This window comes from Rhinatrema bivittatum, chromosome 2 (assembly GCF_901001135.1).
Source record: "Rhinatrema bivittatum chromosome 2, aRhiBiv1.1, whole genome shotgun sequence".
In the NCBI taxonomy this organism is placed as follows: domain Eukaryota; kingdom Metazoa; phylum Chordata; class Amphibia; order Gymnophiona; family Rhinatrematidae; genus Rhinatrema; species Rhinatrema bivittatum.
Window position 1 is genome coordinate 377,863,290 of NC_042616.1, and position 20,199 is coordinate 377,883,488.

The following is a 20,199-nucleotide window of genomic DNA, read 5'->3' on the forward strand; positions in this document are numbered from 1 at the left end:
TCAGACTAGGGCAATATTTTATGAGGAATTGATTACACAGTTATTTTGATTGGCGACAATTAGATCAAGGATGTGACCTGCTTTATGCATGGGGTTGGATACGAATTATGACCAACCCATGGCTTCAATAGTATCTAGAAAGATTTTGCATGCTGTAGATTTGGTATGCTATCTACATGCAGGTTAAAGTCTCCTACAATTAGAGTTGATTGTGGAGCTGGAAATGATTTAGTGAAGATTTCAATTAGAGGTGAGCAGGTTTTTTGGAGTGTCCCAGGTGGGCTATATATCAGACCAATATTTAGAGATGGAAATTTTAGTATAGCAATCTCTTTGGGTGGGTTGGTTTCAGTTTGAGATATTTTTTGCAGATTATTAAGAGACCCCCACCTTTCCGTTTGTGTCTAGGGAAGTGAAAGATATCATAGGTTGGGTTATCAATTTGGTTTAAGAGGACATTGTGTTGCGTCCGTCATCCCGTTTGCCTCACCTTGTTCATGGCTCCTCCCGCTTCCCTTGGGAAAATGGCTGGCGCTGCGTCTACAAGCCGACCTCTCCGGCATCCCCGGAACGGCTATGGTGCTGCCTCCCGCCATGCTCCTCCCAAGGGCCTACTAGGGTGCGCGCGCGCATGCCCACCCACATCTTGATTCCAGCATTGGCGTGAACCTCGGGGGCGTTCCCCTCTACTGACATCACGCCATCCGGGTATATAGCCTGTACTAAGTTGCTAGCTCATTGAGTTAGCAAAGGATTGGTTTCGGCCGGTCTAAGCTATTCTGCCGCTTCCGTGCTGCCGCTGGAAGCTCTCTTTCTGCCCTTTGGGGTATTGCTAACCTGGGTACACGCTGCTCGGGGGCCCTCTGCTTTATTTCAGGTGCCTTACAGGGATCAGGTACTCGCTCCTTGAGGGCCTGCTCTCCCTGCCTCGGTGCCGCTACCAACTTCTTTAACCTGGTGGAATCGCATACCTACAGTAACCATCTAGTGAGTAATCTAACTCTCAGTCTTTCTCATCCACAGTACTACCTTGCTGGGAAACCTACACCGGAATTCCCCTATACCAACGGGATGAGAAGGGTCCCCTCTGCCGAGGGTCCTGAGACTACTACATCCAGACTACCTCACTACTGCCACCTCTGGTGGTACACTTCAAGCTGTATAATAAAAGAACTAACTCTGTGTTTGTGCGTCCTACGTTTAGCCCAGTACTGTGGCACCTCAAGGGGCTCCTCCCCGTGGGCATGGTCATCTGCCACAGTACCCAAGAATCCACCCAAACACCGCTTAACCATAACAGATTGCTAACTCCATGGATTCGGCTTAGCTCATCTCATTGCAGGCCATTCCAGGCCTAGCCCAGCGAATCTCCGAACAGCAGAGTGCACTGGAGAGTTTGACTACTGAATTCAGCTTGCTGCACACACAGATGAATTTACCCACCACCACCACAGGTAAAGAAGCTACTCTGCCAGAAGTGATGGTCAAGACTGTTGTACATCTATCTGCTCCTACACGCTTCTCGGGGGAAGTTTGGAGATGCAGAGGTTTTATTAATCAGTGTTGCATGCACTTCTCCCTGCAACCTAGCAATTTCCCTCACAGCTTATGCCAAGACCACCTATATCTTTTCTTATCTGGAAGGAAGAGCGTTGACTTGGGCCTCTTTGCTGTGGGAGCATGAGGATCCTATTCTTCATGACATTGAAGGATTCCTCAAGCTATTCAAATCAGTTTTTGATGACCCTGCCCGGTATACCACTGCAGGATCCTCCTTGGTTCACCTAAAGCAAGGTAATAAACCTTTGGCTGACTTCGCTATCTAATTCAAGACACTGGCGTCTGAATTACACTGGGACCCTAAATTCCTGAGGATCATCTTCTTTGAAGGACTGAACTCTCGTCTGAAGGACGAGCTCGCTGCTCGTGAAATGCCTGAGACCTTGGCTGAACTAGTGAAGTTGGCAACAAGGATTGATCTCCGACTTTGTGACAAGGTTCAAGAGACCAAGACTCCCAGAAGACCCTTTCAGGGTGAAACTCGAGTTCAGTCCACACCCAGGCCTGTTCCCCTGGTTCCAGTTGCTGGTGAATAAGAACCAATGCAATTAGGCCGCAGCCATCTGACAGCTAAAGAGAGAAGAACACGGAAGAAACTGGGGCTGTGCATGTACTGTGGACAAGCTGGCCATGCTGTTCAAACATGCCCTATATGTCCGGGAAACTGGCAGACCTAAGTCCTGCAGGAGGACTCTTCATAGGTCTTACTGCCCCCTCTCCTTCGCTCTCTCTTCCTGTATCCTTGATTTGCGGACCCTTAGATTATCATACTCTTGCCCTTGTGGACTCAGGGGCAGGAGGTAATTTCATTCTTCAACGATTAGTGGAGCACTTGTGGATTCCCACTACCACTGTGAAGTCCCCGCTACTCCTATCTTCAATTCGTGGAGAGCCCTTGCCGGGTGAAGTAACCCAGCTCACTGAACCAGTATGTCTGCGGACTGGTGCTCTCCATTCTGAAACTATCTCCTTCTTTGTTTTAGAGAAGGCCATGCACCCTTTAGTGCTGGGGCTACCGTGGCTGCAGCAGCATATGCCTCAATTCAGTTGGGCTACCCTGGAGCTTTCACGATGGGGTCTAGACTGTCATGGTAAATGCCTGATGGAGGATGCTCCTATACCCTGCATGCCAACTACCCCAGTGATGCCGGGGTTGCTGCCTCAATATGCATCCTTCCAAGATGTTTTTTCTAAAGAAGTTGCAGACGTACTACCGCCACCCAGATCCTATGACTGCGCTATTAATCTGAAGCCGAACACTGAACCACCCAAGGGACGGGTGTACCCTCTCTCCGTGGCAGAGAATAAAGCCATGTCCGAATATATTCAGGAAAACCTTGAAAAATGCTTCATAAGACCCTCCAAGTCTCCTGCTGGCACAGGCTTCTTCTTTGTGGGGAAGAAGGACGGAACATTACGTCCATGTATAGATTACAATGGTCTCAAAGAGATAACTGTGAAAGATTGTTACCCGCTACCTCTCATCTCAGAGCTATTTGACAGACTACAAGGAGCCAAGATCTTCTTCAAGCTTGATCTTAAAGGAGCCTACAACTTACTTCGCATTCACTCAGGCGATGAATGGAAGACTGCCTTCAACACCCGGGACGGTCACTTTGAATATTTAGTGATACCCTTTGGCCTGTGCAACGCCCCGGCTGTCTTTCAAAATTTAATGAACGACATTTTCAGGGATCTCCTCTACAAATGTGTCATCATATACTTAGATGACATCTTGATATTCTCCCAAGACAAAAGAGTGCCGCAAAGACTCCGTGAGAATCATCTATACGCTAAGTTGTGTAAGTGCGAATTTCACAAGGAATCAGTGCCTTTCCTGGGCTACATTGTTTCCAACCATGGGTTCCAGATGGATCCACAGAAGCTGGAGAGCATAAAGAATTGGGCACAACCCACTGGTCTGAAGGCTCTCATAAGTTTCTTAGGCTTCACCAACTATTACAGGTCTTTCATCAAGAACTACTCCTCGTTCACTGTTCCGTTTACAGCTATGATGAAGAAAGGTGCTAATGTTGCTAATTGGTCTACGGAGGCAAAACCTGCATTTCAGAAACTAAAAGACGCCTTCTCGAGCAAGCCGTGTCTCCGACACCCAGATCCCACTAAGCCCTTCATCGTTGAAGTCGATGCCTCAGACGTTGGCGTAGGGGCCGTGCTAAGCCAAGCCGGTGATTCCAAGGCCTTACACCCATGTTCATTCTTCTCTCGTCGCTTCTCTCCAGCACAGAAAAATTATGGAATAGGAGATAAAGAGCTCCTGGCGATAAAGATGGCATTCGAGGAGTGGTGCCCTTGGCTTGAAGGAGCACAATATCAAGCCACAGTCTTTACAGACTATAAGAATTTGGAGTACCTCCGCCACGCACAGCGCCTAAACCATAGGCAAGCGAGATGATCTCTGTTTTTCAACAGATTCGACTTTGTGCTGAAATACCGCCCTGGAGATAAAAACATCAGAGCAGATGCTTTATCTTGCTCATTCCTCTCTGAGGATATCCCAGAGGAACCACAACACATCATTGACCCGAAAAGAGTTATTCTGGCTGCTACTCACATCAACTCTCATCCAGCAACATCCACTGGGTCAACACCATTCGAAGTGGTTTACAGACGACTACCATTGCCACCACTGCCACTTCCACTGTCCATGTCGTCCCCGGCAGCTCAATCTACTGCCAAAGATATTCGACAACTCTGGACTCAGACCAAAGAGATGCTTCTCAAAGCAGGACTTCGAGCTAAGAAAGGATATGATGCTCACCACTGGAAGGCTCCAGATTTCCAGCCTGGTGACAAAGTCTGGCTATCCACTAAGCAGTTAAGACTTAAAATACCTTCAGCTTGCTTCGCTCCACGCTTCGTTGGACCTTTTCCCATTCTCAGACGATTAGGCAATCTCACCTATAGTCTGAAACTACCACCTACATTGAAGATTCATAATGCGTTCCACGTCTCACTATTGAAGCCATTGATCCTTAGTGAGTTCTCTAACAAGACACCTGAACCTACACCAATAGATGCAGAAGAAGACATCGAGTACAAGGTAGATGCTATCCTTGACGTAAGAAAAAGAGGCAGAGTATGGTAATACCTTCTGTCATGGGAAGGTTATGGACCTGAAGATAACTCTTGGACACTTTTGGCTAATATATTGGATAAAGAGATGCTACAAGAATTTCACAGAATGCATCCTCAGAAACCAAGATCAGGTAGGAAGTCCGGAGGACGCCCTTTGAAGGGGGGTACTGTTGCGTCCGTCGGTGCTAGACGGCTTCGCCCTGTTTGCCTCACCTTGTTCACGGGTCCTCCCACTTCCCTTGGGAAAATGGCTGCTGCCGCGTCTACAAGCCGACCTCTCTGGCGTCCTCGGAATGGCTATGGTGCTGCCTCCCACCATGATCCTCCCAAGGGCCTACTAGGGTGCGCGCACACACGCCACCCACGTCTTTATTCCAGCATTGGCACAAAACTCGGGGGCGTTCCCTTCTACTGATGTCACGCCATCCGGGTATATAGCCTATACTAAGTTGCTAGCTCATTGAGTTAGCAAAGGATTGGTTTCGGCCGGTCTAAGCTACTCTGCCGCTTCCGTGCTGCCGCTGGAAGCTCTCTCTCTGCCCTTCGGGGTAATGCTAACCTGGGTACACGTTCTTCGGGGGCCCTCTGCTTTATTTCAGGTGCCTTACAGGGATCAGGTACTCACTCCTCGAGGGCCTGCTCTCCCTGCCTCGGTGCCGCTACCAACTTCTTCAACCTGGTGGAATCGCATACCTAGAGTAACCATCTAGTGAGTAATCTAACTCTGTCTATTTCATCCACAGTACTGCCTTGCTGAGAAATCTACACCGGAATTCCCCTATACCAACGGGGTGAGAAGGGTCCCCTCTGCCAAGGGTCCTGAGACTGCTACATCCAGACTTCCTCACTACTGCCACCTCTGGTGGTACACTTCAAGCTGTATAATAAAAGAATTAACTCTGTGTTTGTGCATCTTGCGTTTAGCCCAGTACTGTGGCTCCTCCCCGTGGGCATGGTCATCTGCCACAGTACCCAAGAATCCACCCAAACACCGCTTAACCATAACACATTGTCACTGTTTTTCAGCCATGTTTCAGTAATGCAGAAAATAGTGGGATTTAGTTCTTTTAGTAGGTCATTTATCAGTGGGAGTTTTTTTGATAGTGATTGTTCATTTAGTAAAAGGAGAGTGAATAGTTGGATGGAACAGGCCATAGGAGGAGAATTGTTGCTTATCTTAGGATAGATCAGGTTTTTCCTCTTTTTGCTTGTTTTTTTATGTCTTCTGGAAAATTCTGTGGTTTCCTTGCTTGTGATTGTTTTAATGATGTGGATCAGCTCCATTTTAGGAGGTGCTTAGTTATGGCTGAATTAGGATTTGCTTTCTCTGGTTCTCACTTCAGGAGCACACAAAGGGGCAGGCTCCTTTGATGTGCTTCTTTGTGTGCGCGCGCCTATCGGCGCAAGCACCTTCAGCATTACAGCCTCTCTCTTTAATTCAATTTCCTGTTATCTCTTGCCACTGAAACAGAAAGCAATGTTGGAATTGCATCAAAAGTATCAGGCTTATTGGCTAAGGGTAGTAACAGCCACATTAACAAATTACCTCCATGCTTATTTGTTTCCCCAGACCATAAAAGTCAGGATGCTTGTTGGTGCTGGCTGAAACCAATGTCCCTTTTCCCCCTGCCATTGAAGCAGAGAGCAATGATAGAGTTGCATCAACAGTATAAGGTGGAGATGGGCAGGCGCCGGGTGGTGGGTGGGCCAAGGGAGGGACCGGAGTACTAGTAGTGTTATGACTGTATCTGGTGTCTAAGATGGCATTGGGTTAACCAGGACAGAGTTGCAGTTATGACCCTAACAGCAGCAGGATTTCATCCAGCTTTCAAAAACGAATTGTGTAACCTGCTCAAAGTGATCATGGTTAAAATCCTTGCTTAATGAACATGGGGGAGGCTAGATATTTTGGAAAATGGGCTTGCTTGTTTTGGTGGTTGTGTGAATTGTTAAAAGCTTGGTGTAAATACATGGAGGTGGGATCTAGGTGTTAGTTTAAATGCTGGTTTTGTAAGAATCAAGGAGGAAGATAAGGCCTGAAATTGCCTACCAGGGAAGGTGGTAAAAGCCACTAGTTTAACAAATACTTGGCATGCTTATGACTGTAGAGGGTTTTGGTAGGAAAAGGGTTGAAGGTTCACATGAAAGACATGATTATGTATGAGTGTTGTATGCTTGACTAATCTAACTGTATGTATGGATTATGTATGAGTGTTGTATGCTTCACTAATCTAACTGGAAGAATCCTAACTGGGCAGACTGGATGGGCCAGTATGGTCTTTTTCTGCTTTCATTTGCTATGTATAAAATAAAAGGGACAGTCTAAACACTGTCCCTTTTCATGTCTCTTTTCCTTACCCTACAATATTATTTATGCGCCCCATAATATATTATGTTTTTTTCCCCTTTATTGTAATCCAAGTTTTCTGCCCTGTTCTATGTAATTGCATTCTTACATGCCTGTTCTCTGAGTTACAATGTAAACCGAGATGATATGTAAATTGTTACATGAATCCCGGTATATACAAATGTTAAATAAATAAATAAATAAATAAATAAATAAATGTTAGTATATGTCAAGTTTACCTGCTGGTATTTGATCAGAAGATCTTTTTATTGCTGTCTTAATGAAGTCATTTTGCCCTGGTTATGATGCTAGGGTGCAATAAGAGCACTCCATTCAATTTGTGCTCCCCAACCCTACCCCTCTGGTCTGCTGACTGTGAACAGTCCTTGTTATTGCTTCTAAGAGAAATGGGTATATATGTAGATATTTGGGAACACTCATCTACTTTCACTAAAGGGCAAATACCAAGAAGTACTTTATTGGCCTTACTTTTGGACTTGGATGCATGTGCTGCTATGTTGTAATGGCTTCAGCATAACCCCAGATAGCACTTTCAAGCAGGCAGCACCCTCTGTTTTCTGGAAGTTTATGCAGGCACTATGAAAATACACATTATGCTGACTTGGCATGTAGATTGAATTTTGTGGTGCATAATAAAAAATGACTCAAGAATGTTACGGTTGAATAAACAGATTAATTTTTGCTATGTAGTCAATACTTTTGTTACAAGATTATTTCTGTTCAAGTTTTTTATGTTAATTTATCAGTATTTGAGTCCAGGTTATTCCTTGCCTTCTTTTTTTTTCTTTCTTAGTGGAATGCCTTCAGACCTTGCTGTTTGGAAACGGATTTGTGCTGGATGTCTGCTTATCCTTTTTGCCTGAAAGTGGTGGTGAGTGCCCAGCTCTGCCTTATTTTATTTTTATCGGAAGCATATTCTAACAATGGAATCTATGACTATCAAAGCAAGTACCTAAAATTCACAAATAGAAAGAAAATGAGAAAAAAATGAGATTGGTGATAAATGCTTTCAACAAGGTAAACAGAAACTTTAGAGAATTTGGCAGAAATCTCACCTTAAAGCAGATAAGCTGTTTTTGAAGGTGTATGATGTGGAGATACTAAAAGCAAAGAAGAATTGTTACTCTGATAGGATTTTTTAAAAATCAGCAAGAGAATTGTTTAAAAATTATTTTTTTTAAAGCTGTCCTTGGGACAGGAAAATTTACCTCTATCGGTGTTGAATTGTGAAAAGTTAGCTACTTAAATTTCAGATAAAGTATCTATTAGATGTAAGATTGACACTAGTTTGAAGGAAGTTTGAGTTGAGTCTCCAAATCCTCATGTCCAGTTAAATTGTTGAGCGAATTTCAACTAAGCACTAAGGAGAACATGAGAGAAATTTTACTTGAGTTAAATTCCTTCACTTTTAGTCTAGATCCTTCCCTGCATGTTTGTTTAGGGAGCTGCATGAAGAAGTAGTGATCTTTGTTGACAGCTAGGACTGAATTAGCCATGATACGTGGGTGATGTCATCTGATAGCACTGAATGTTCCCATCTCTCTAGCCCAGTAAAGTTTTACTCCTGAGCATGAGCGGGAGTTCCTGCAGGGACTGCCTCATGAACCTTCAGTCTTTTTCTTTTGTCCAAACATGCACAAATTTGTTATCCCAGGACAAGCAGGATGGTACTCCTCACATGTGGGTGACGTCACTGGACGGAACCCTATCACGGAAAACGTTCTGTCAAAGTTTCTAGAAACTTTTGACTGCCACACTGAGCATGCCCAGCATGCCATGATCCCTTCAGCCACAGGGGTCTCCCTTCAGTCTCTTTTTTTCTGCGTTGCTGTTAGCCTCGTGTTTAAGGAGCTCTATGAGTTCTCTCACAAATATTTCCTCATGGAAAATCAGTTTTTCTCTTAAAAAAAAAAAAAAAAATTCCCTACAAGGGTCTCCCTTCGACGAACGTTCGGTGAGTACCGTTCCGAGGTATTTTTTCAGTCGGTTCCTGGCACCTCACATCGGTCCCCGCAGGCCATCGACAATTTCCCGGCCTTAAAAATTAATCATGGCCACGGGTTTTAAAAAGCGTCCAAACTGCCCCGAACGATGTCGATAATGGACCCGCATTAAATATGCGTTCTTTGCGTCAGTTCCAGTCACGATGTCCGTGCATGTTCCACCTGTGCGTAGATGACTCCAAAGGGCAGGCGTACCCGGCTAGATAAAATGGAGAGCCTCTTCAAAAAAGTTACTCCATCAAAATCTATGCAGCCATCACCGAGGATAATACCTTCTTCCATTGATAAACCTCATCGAGAAAAGAAGAAAACCAGTGACCGTCTGTCTCCGACTCCATCTGGGACATCGGGGGCTGCTTCTTTGAGAAAAAAGACATCACCGTCATCGGACCGAATCCATACAAAGTGGAGGAACAGATACCGCATCGGCATCGATGGCCATCGAGCCAATAGCGAAGTGGACCCGGGTACACGAGTCTCCGTGCCCCTCCTTACTAGGCACCGAGGCGCTCCCCACCGGGATCGGTGTTGGAGACTGAGCCAGTAGCGCCCATCGTACCTTCTCCTGTGACAGTGGACCCGGTCCCAGTCTTCAGGGAAGAAATGAATACCATGATAAAACAGGCACTCATCGAGGCAATCTGGAATCTACAACCTCCACCAACGCCGATACCCGCGCTGGCACAGACACCGGAGCCATTGGTATTTGCGCCACTGATAAGAAGTATTAATACCTTGATCAGTGCCTTCCTGACGTAACCTGCACCAATAGCACCGAGGAAACCTCCGATGACTCCACCGGCAATACCTATTCCAGGCTCATCGGAAGATGATGTTGAATATTCAGACCCTTTACCCAGTCCATCAGGAATTGCAAAAACCGCAACAACCAAGACTTCCATCGATGCCTTCGATGCCTCTTCCCGGTCCATTGGGGGACGCCGGACATCGATTCCCATCGATGCTGTCGATGCCATCCGAGTCACCATCGATGCCAAATTTTCCCCCTTAAAGGCATCAAGAATTTCATCGATGCCAAAACATCATATTACACAGGACACTCTTCCTCCATCTGGATCCCATTTAGAACCCCAGTATAGTCCATGGGAAGACATGGACCCGGACACAGATACTGAAGATCTCATATCAGAGCCTTCTCCACCGGAGGAAAGGAGAAAGTCCCCACCAGAAGACCTTTCTTTTGCAAATTTTATAAAAGAAATGTCAGAAACAATACCATTCGACCTGGTCACAAAAGAGGACACCAGACACAAAACTCTGGAGGTCCTCCAATTTGTAGATGCCCCCAAAGAAGTCATGGCCATACCAATCCATGAAGTGCTATTAGATCTACAGCACAGTCTTTGGGAACACCCCTGTACAGTTCCACCTGTTAACAGAAGAACAGATGTGATGTACTTGGTTCCAAAAAACACAGCTTCCACATCAATCAGCGTAGAAGACAGCCAGAAAACAAAATCCCCATTCTTCTACCCCTCCAGGGAAAGAACAAATATTTCTCGACATACTAGGCCACAAAACGTTCCAAGGCTCCAACAGCTTATCAACTCTATATGACACAATATCAAAGAAACCTGTGGAAACAAGTACAGGATATTTCAGATAATCTTCCACAACAGCAAAGGGAACCACTCAATGCCATTATCCAAAAGGGCCTTGAGTCGGGAAAACACAAAGATTGAGCAGCATATGATTCTTTTGAAACATCTGTGCGCATGTCAGCTATAGGAATCAGTGCCAGGAGATGGGCTTGGTTAAAGGCTTCAGATCTCCGATCAGAAGTACAAGATAAGCTGGCAGATGCACCGGAGACAACCTCTTCGGTGAAAAAATCCAAGATGCTGTCTCACAGTTAACATATCACCATGAGACCCTACACCAGCTTTCAAAATTACCGGCTGAAAATCCATCCTCAGCTCCAAAGCCCATAAGAAGAGATGCTAGGAAGCCCTTCTACCGACCTAATAGATATTACCCACCTGCATCTAGCGTGTGTCCTTCAAGACCACCTCAATGGGGACGTCCACACCAAACAAAACAGACCAGAACTCAACCAGTCCCGCAAACAGGACCGGCATCTGGGTTTTGAAAAATTTCCAAAGAGCAGCAGCCACTCCAACAATCCCAGACCAGACTTGCCTGTAGGAGGCAGGGTCCATTATTTCATACAAAACTGGCTCCTTATAACCACGGATCAGTGGGTGTTAGCCATCATGAACCGAGGATACCGTCTCAAATTTCTCACAATACCTCCGGATTCCCCACACACTCCACTGTGGTCACACAATATCCACATATCTCAACTAGAGTTAGGACTCTCCACCCTGCTGAAGACCAGAGCTGTCAAAACCGTTCCCCAGTCTCAACAGGGAAGAGGATTCTACTCCTGCTATTTCCTAACATATAGAAAATAGAAACATAGAAATGACGGCAGAAGAAGACGAAACGGCCCATCCAGTCTGCCCAGCAAGCTATGTACTTTTTTTTTTCCTTCTCTCTCTCTCATACTTGTTACGCTTGGCTTCTAGTACCCTCTAGTTCTATTTCCCCTCCACCCCACTATCAATGTAGAGAGCAGCGCTGGAATTGCATCCAAGTGAATATCCAGCTCAATTAGGGGTAGTAACCGCCGCAATAAGCAGGCCACACCCCTGCCCCTGTCCACCCAGACTATGCAATCCACATACAGATCCTCCCTTCCTCATTCCCCCTGCCATTGAAGCAGAGAGCTATGTGTTGAAAGAGAAGTATTAGACTTTCTCCCCTGCCTTTGAAGCAGAGAGCTACACTGGACATGCATTGAAAGTAAAGTATCGGCCCAGCTACACCTCGCTTCCCTGTGAATACAAATTTTTTATTTTTTTTATTTTTCTTCCACATTACCTCTTGCCGTTGAAGCCCAGAGCAATGATGGAGTCTCATCAACCGTGTGTATGTACACTGAACAAGGGTATTATCTCCAGGTAGTAGTCCCCATTTCCACAAGCCACATTAACAATCAACAAATATTGAACAAGCCTAATAATTGGCAATACCTATAGCCTATGACCTCACCGGTAATTTTACATACTCTTACCCACCCCTGTTTTTTTTTTGCAGATGGCAGCCCTCCATCCTTCCGCTCCGTGAAGGTGGTATACCATTGGCATCCTGCTCCGTGAATGCCACTCCATCCTTCCGCTCCGTGAAGGTGGAACACCGACCACTGGCATCCCGCTCCGTGAATGCCTCTGTGGCTACTGCCACAGAGGCTACTGCTGCTCCGTGCAGTGTTCTGCTGCCTCCTTCCACCCTTGGCCTTGCGGGCCCTGGTTATTGATCCCTGCATCTGCTACTTTTCGTGGCTGTGACAAACCCCCCCCTCCCCCCACAACAAGACCTTTAATTAGGGCTTCAAGGGCTGCTGCTTCTCCCTTTTACTGCAGCAGGTCTGAGGCGATCTCTAGCTCAGCCTTTCTGCGCACTTTGGCGGCAGCTTTGGCAGCAGCGGCTTCCTGTTATTCTTCTATTCTGAGCCCTTCTATCTTGAGGGCTACTGCTTGTTCAGCATTCTGTATGCGAGCTACCCCCTCTTTATTCATGTCCTCTAGACTTGATGGGTCCACAGTGTTTATCCCATGCCCCTTTGAAGTCCTTCATAGTTTTTGTCTTCACCACTTCCTCCGGAAGGGCATTCCAGGCATCCACCACTCTCTCCGTGAAGAAATACTTCCTGACATTGGTTCTTAGTCTTCCTCCTTGGAGCCTCAGCTCGTGACCTCTGGTTCTGCTGATTTTTTTCTGATGGAAAAGGTTTGTCGTTGTCTTAGGATCGTTAAAGCCTTTCAAGTATCTGAAAGTCTGAATCATATCACCCCTGCTCCTCCTTTCCTCCAGGGTGTACATATTTAGATTCTTCAATCTCTCCTCGTATGTCATTTGATGAAGACCCTCCACCTTTCTGGTCACCCTTCTCTGTACCGCTTCCATCTTGTCTCTGTCTATTTGTAGATACGGTCTCCAGAACTGAACACAGTACTCCAGGTGAGGCCTCACCAAGGACCTGTACAAGGGGATAATCACTTCCCTTTTCTTACTCGATATTCCTCTCTCTATGCAGCCCAGCATTCTTCTGGCTTTTACTATTGCCTTGTCGCATTGTTTCGCAGACTTCATATCATTAGACACTATCATCCCAAGGTCTCTTTCCTGCTCCGTGCACATCAGCCTTCCCCCCCATCGAATACAGTTCATTTGGATTTCCACTCCCCATATGCATGACTTTGCACTTCTTGGCATTGAATCTCAGCTGCCATATCTTCGACCACTCTTCCAGTTTCCTTAAATCCCGTCTCATTCTCTCCACTCCTTCCGGCGTGTCCACTCTGTTGCAGATCTTAGTGTCATCCGCAAAAAGACAAATCTTACCTTCTGTCCCGTCCGCAATGTCGCTCACAAAGATATTGAACAGGACCGATCCTTGTGGTACACCGCTTAAAACCGCTCTCTCTTCAGAGAAAGTTCCATTTACCATCACACATTGTCTTCTGTCCGTCAACCAGTTTGCAATCCAGGCCACCACCTCGGCACTCACTCCTAAGCTTCTCGTTTTATTCACCAGTCTCCTGTGCGGAACCGTATCAAAAGCTTTGCTGAAATCCAAGTAGATGACATCGAGCGCTCTTCCTTGATCCAATTCCTTGGTTACCCAGTCAAAAAAGTCAATCAGATTTGTCTGACAGGATCTTCCCCTGGTGAATCCATGCTGCCTCTGGTCCAGCAATTATCCAGACTGTAGATAGTTCACAATTCTCTCTTTCAATTCTCTCTTTCTCTCTAATTCCAAAGAAAACAGGCGGACTCCATCCCATCCTAGACCTCCGCAATCTCAACAAATTTCTTCAAAAAGAAAAATTCAGGATGATCTCCCTCGGGACCATTCTTCCCTTATTTCAGCAAAGAGATTGGCTCTTTTCTCTGGATCTTCAGGATGCCTACGCTCACATCCTCATTTCCCCACAATATCAAAAGTATCTCCGATTCATAGAGGGGCAAAGACATTTCCAATACCGAGTTCTACCATTTGGACTGGTTTCAGCACCTCGGGTGTTTACAAAATGCTTAGCAGTAGCTGCTGCACATCTCAGACAGAACAACGTCCACGTTTTTCCCTACCTGGACGATTGGCTCATCAGAGGTCAAACCAAGCAGGGAACTCTCTCTTCACTAAAAAGCACCATGACTATGTTGTATTCCCTGGGATTCCTAATTAACTATCAAAAATCGCATATGAACTCGTCTCAGCTCCTCACCTTCATCGGATCAGACCTTGACACCACAGTCACAAAGGCTTTTCTACCAAACGACCGTGCCTACAACCTTGCAAGACTTGCACATTCTCGAGTATGTGCAAAATAGCTACTGCCTATCAGATTCTTACTCTACTGGGCCACATGGCTTCTACAGTCCACGTAACCCCTATGGCGAAATTAGCCATGAGAAGGACTCAGTGGCTCCAAGCTGTTCAGCCACTATCGTCCCTAATAAGAATCACAAACCAGCTACGTCTCTCACTTCACTGGTGGACACACCAGCCTGAATTACAGACTGACCTACCATTCTAATAACCAGCTCCTCAAGTAACCTTGATCACGGATGCATCCACCTTGGGTTGGGGAGCTCACGTCAACGACCTACAAACGCAAGGTACATGGACCCCGCTTGAAGCAAAGTCTCAAATCAACTTTCTAGAACTCCGAGCGATACGTTATGCCCTTTATGCCTTCAAAGACGGCCTCTCACACAAGACTGGGCTGATACAGACAACACAGTAGCGATGTGGTACATAAACAAACAGGGAGGTACAGGCTTGTATCTGTTTTGCCAAGAAACAGTGCAGATTTGGGCCTGGGCCCTAGCACACGCCATGCTTCTCAGGGCCACTTATCTCGCAGGCATACAGAATGGCCTAGCAGACAGTCTGTCGAGGTTTCCATCCCCACGAATGGTCTCTGGATCCCTGTGTAGTGAGCAAGATCTTTCAACGCTGGGGTCAACCAGCCATCGACCTCTTTGCATCCAAATTAAATCACAAAGTGGAAAGATTCTGCTCCCTCCACAACCGTCGGGGAACGTTCGCCCCTGGAAAAAAAGCCTGCTATATGCATATCCTCCGATACCGCTCATAACCAAGACTCTCGTGAAGCTACGACAGGACAGAGGGTCAATGATCCTCATAGCCCCATATTGGCCTCAACAAGTATGATTTCCCATACTTCTCGATCTCTCGGCCCAGGAACCTATATGTCTGGGAACGAATCCTCATCTCATAACACAGAATCAAGGCAAGTTATGCCACCCAAATCTGCAAACCCTTGCCTTGACAGCTTGGATGTTGAAAGCTTGATTTTACAACCACTCAATCTTTCAACTCAAGTCTCTACGGTTCTCGTAGCTTCATGAAAGTTTTCCACACGTAAATCTTACCATTATAAATGGACAAGATTTACCAAGTGGTGCACTCAAAAAGGTATTGACGCCTTTTCCTGCCCCACTCCATTTTTATTAGACTATCTATGGAGCCTTTCAGATTCTGGTCTGCAGACTTCCTCTGATTGGGACCTTGAGATATGCCGAAATGGCACTCAGGTGTAGAGTGCCATTTCGGCATATTTCAAGGGAATAGGGGATGCCCCACTAACAGCGCAACCCCTAGTAAGTCAATCGTTATGTGCAAAATAGCTTACTTCAGCTTAAGCCTCCCATTCGACCACCAGTTACAGAATAGGACCTAAATGTAGTGCTTGCAAAGCTCATGCGATCCCCCTTTGAGCCTTTGCATGGCTGTGATGTAAAGTTACAAGCCCTTGTCACATAGTTACCCTACACAAGGTTCCTGCATGATTCTCCATGTTCCTACACACTCACCCCAAATTTCTGCCTAAGGTGGTAACGGATTTTCACCTTAACCAATCCATAGTCTTGCCCACTTTCTTCCCAAGACCCCACTTTCTTCCAAAGACCCCACTCTCACCAGGGCGAGAGGGTTTTGCACACCTTGGACTGTAAACATGCACCTGCATTTTATCTAGAACGCACTGCAGTCCATAGAAAGTCCAACCAATTCTTCGTTTCTTTTGACAAAAACAAGCTGGGAGTTGCAGTGGGCAAGCAAACTCTCTCCAACTGGCTAGCAGACTGTATCGAATTCTGCTATAAAAAGCAGGCCTTCCTCTCCAGGGGCGAGTAAAAGCACACTCAGTAAGAGCTATGTCAACATTGATAGCACACTACCGTTCTGTACCTATCGTCGACATCTGCAAAGCTGCAACATGGAGTTCTCTGCACACATTTGCAGCTCATTACTGCTTAGATAAGGAAGGACGACGAGACTCTGCCTTTGGACAATCTGTCTTGAAAAACCTATTTCCAGTATAATACCCAACTCCTTCCACAACCGCCTGCTGTGATTCAGGCTGCCTCTTCATAGTCAATGGCACCCCAGTTGTTGTGCCTGTTGCACGAGTTGAGTGCCATTGCCCTATTAAAATATGAGTCAGCCTGTAGCGTACTAATCACCCACTGCTTGTCCTGGGATAAAGCAGAGTTGCTTACCTGTAACAGGTGTTATCCCAGGACAGCAGGATGTAGTCCTTACGAAACCCCCCTGCTTCCCCCCCCCCCCCCGGAGTTAGGTCCGCTGCCGTTTTTATTATTTTTTTTGCTCACACTTATTGCTACAAACGAGACTGAAAGGAGACCCTTGTGGCTGCAGGGATCATGGCATGCTGGGCATGCTCAGTGTGCCAGTCAAAAGTTTCTAGAAACTTTGACAGAGAGATTTCTGTGATAGGGCTCTGTCCAGTGATGTCACCCACATATGAGGAATACATTCTGCTGTCCTTGGATAACACCTGTTACAGGTAAGCAACTCTTTCTCTCTCTCTCTTCATTTTTTCTAATCCTGCTTTTTTCTTCAAATCATACTCATTCTTTCAAGTTGTGTGGCTGCTGCTTTGCAGTGGTAGCAAAAAAAATTAATTAAATAACAAGAAGGCTACTCCTAGTGGCTTCAAGGACTGTGTGGCCGCAATATGACCATCATCGATGTCCATGATATTTGTTAAATGTGCCTAGGGCCCAATCATGACTCCTCTGACTTCTGTAATTGTGGTCGTATGTCACCTAGATTCCAGCAGAACAGGGCTTGGAAAATCTGCACCATTCATCCTCCCGAAGCAGAAGCTTGAGCTCCATTCACGCCAAGTCGAGCAGGAGCTCCTCAGGCAGAGATTCCCAACTGCGGTGCTGGACTCCAGATCCAATTCAGTTAAGAAGTCAAGCATAACGCAGAAGCATTGAGTGAAGGAAATGGCACACCTTTTGGCACACACATGGGCTACTTCCCCTTCTTCGCAGAGTTTGTCAGTGCAGAAGAAACAGCGCCATCCGTCAGAGGTGATACACAGTTGACTTAGTTTTTGGGTACTTGCCAGGTTCTTATGGCCTGGATTGATGGACCCTTGGTCTGACCCAGTGTAGCATGTTCTTATGACAGTGAAGCTTGCACCATCGCCACACCAGGTCTTGGTGCACTCTATGCAGCAACAAACTTTAAGGGGGACCTGGAGGTGACTCCTTGCAATTATCTTCCTCCATGTTGACACCCTTGTCTTTATTTCACTTCTTTTTTCTGGATCCCTGGCCTTCAAGGGCCCATTCACTGTCATCTACCCATGGACCACATTGGAGACCCTGGATCTTATCTGCTCCATTGTGCCATTGGCACAGTCAGCCTAGGAGGGAACTGCCTCCTGGTGACTAGTATGTGCTTCTTAGGTTTATGACTCTGTGGATGAATGTCTCTTCAACTCCAGGCTAGAGGATACAACAGTCCACAGATCATGTAACTGAATTCATGAAGATTTCTTTATCACGTTAGTGGCCAGTCACAAGGAGGGCATCCTCCAGCCTCTCCCCCTTGTTACCTCAAGGGGGAATCCCTCTCATCTCCCTGTCTTAGGAGCTCCCATCAGAGGTTCCAGTAGTGGAAATAGCCTGCTTCAGTTGAGCAGACCATCCCTGTCTGTGGCAGAATCTAGCCAACATGCTGAAGATGGTGCATGGGACACTGCTATCTGGAACATACCCTGCGAGTATTCCTCTCTGAGGCAACCAATGTTCGTGTCCCAATAGCCATCATCTTCATCAGGGTCAGGAATTACTGCCCCCCCCCCCCCCCAATATACACACTTCTTGGTACAGAGGAAAGATCTATGAGGATCCCCTCAGACCCCTTACCCGACCTGCCAGAGTATTCTTCTTCATCAGAAGACCTCTTGTACTCTAAATTCCTGAACCAGCTAGGTAAGCTGATCGGAGTCCATGTAAGTAGGAACCAAGGATCCCCACACCAAGGTCTTCAGACTGTATCGGATTCTTGAAATGCCTTCTGAACCAACATCAATCCTGGGCCATCAAATCCTGCGGGATTTACAAATGAGAATGTAGGATATTCCAGCCTCCTGCCTGCTCTCCCACCCCCATGTCCAGGATGTTGGACCTTAAATACAGAGTTTTGCAGACTCCTGGTTTTGGAGTAGTTCAACTACTGCACCAATCTGTAGTATTTGAGTGTATTAAAACAAGCTATGAAAAAACAGAATTCTTTCCAACAGTGCCCCCCTCCCCCATCCCCTGCAGCTCCACTCCTGGGCAAGGACCCCTAGGTTGTTGGACAGTTTCAGGAAGAAAGTCTTTCAGAGTTTGATGCTCATTGCCTGCATTGAGATATCATAAGGGCAACTACTCTTTTTGTTAGGAATGAAAATAAAGGGAAGGGGAAAAAGAGACCATTATGTTTCTAAAGAAGTATCTGAAAAGGTAAAGGATAAATTGTTAGCATTCATAAACTATAAGAGATCACAGAAAGAGGATGACAGGTGACAATATTTGGAAAAATTAAGAGAAACTGGAAAATAGGAATGTGAAAATTGAAATAGAAGAAAAAATAGCAAATATGGCAAAACAGGGGGGCCAGACTTTTTTTTTTTTTTTAAATCTGTGTTAGTGATAGAAGGAAGTGGAAAAGTGGCATTGTGAGGTGAAGGGGAGGAATATGTAGAGGTGATGAGGAAAAAGTAAAATTGCTTAACAAATATTTCTGTTTGGTGTTAACTATGGAAGGGTCTTAAGCAAGACCACATAAAACAAATACAAAAAGGATTGGAAGTGAGATAACCTCAACCAATTTTCAGAACAGTGTGTTGGTGAGGAGTTAATTAAACTTAAAGTAGATAAGGCAATGAGGCTGGATGGGATACTTCCGAAGTGCCAAGGGAACTTAGAGATGTCCTGATAGCTCTTCTGGCTGACCTTTTCAATGCTTTCTTAGAGTCTGGAGTAGTTCCGGAGAACTGGAAAAGAGTGGATGTGGTTCCTATTCATAAAAGTGAAAGTAAGGCAGAGGCTGGGACCTACAGGCCAGTTAGTCTAACCTCTGTAGTGAGCACACTAATGGAATTGCTGCTAAAACAGACGATAGTGCAATTTTTGAAATCCAATGGATTTGCAAGATCCGAGGCAGCATGTTTTTATCAGAGGTAAATCTTGTCAGAAGAATCTGTTTAATTTCTTTGACTGGGTGATCAGATACTTGGATTAAGAGAATTAATCAGATACTTGGATTAATTCGCCTACCGACCCGGCTAACTTCCGACCCATTGCAAACCTACCCCTGATTGCCAAACTGATGGAAAAAGCAGTCAACAAGCAACTTTCAGAATACCTCGAAGATCACAACATCCTCTCTCCTGCTCAGTACGGTTTTCGAAAATCTTTAAGCACCGAGTCCCTTCTGCTTTCTTTCACGGACACCATTCTCTTGAACCTGGAGAAAAAACAATCATACCTACTAGTGCTTCTAGATTTATCCTCAGCTTTTGACACGGTAAATCACGCACTACTCATAGACCAACTAGCAAACATAGGCATCAAAGGTACTGCACTCAGCTGGTTTAAGTCATTCTTGTGCAACAGGTTCTACAAAGTCAGAATAAACAACAAGGAATCTCAGCCTGTCCTATCAGACCAAGGTGTACCTCAAGGTTCATCACTCTCACTCACTCTCTTCAACATCTACCTCCTTCCCCTCTGCCAACTTCTTTCAAA

At 45.8% G+C, this 20,199-nt stretch overlaps 1 protein-coding gene across 3 annotated transcripts in view; it reads left to right on the forward strand.

The window, feature by feature from the left end:
- Positions 1-20,199, forward strand: part of ELP2 (elongator acetyltransferase complex subunit 2) — a 751,239-nt gene that overhangs the window by 87,638 nt on the left and 643,402 nt on the right. For all 3 annotated transcript variants that reach the window (XR_003854643.1, XR_003854644.1, XM_029589989.1), the window contains exon 5: positions 7,821-7,898. Coding sequence is in view for 1 of the 3 variants with exons in the window: in XM_029589989.1 (XP_029445849.1) it covers positions 7,821-7,898 (78 nt within the window). In the remaining 2 variants the exon portion in view is untranslated. The remainder of the gene's footprint in view (positions 1-7,820; positions 7,899-20,199) is intronic.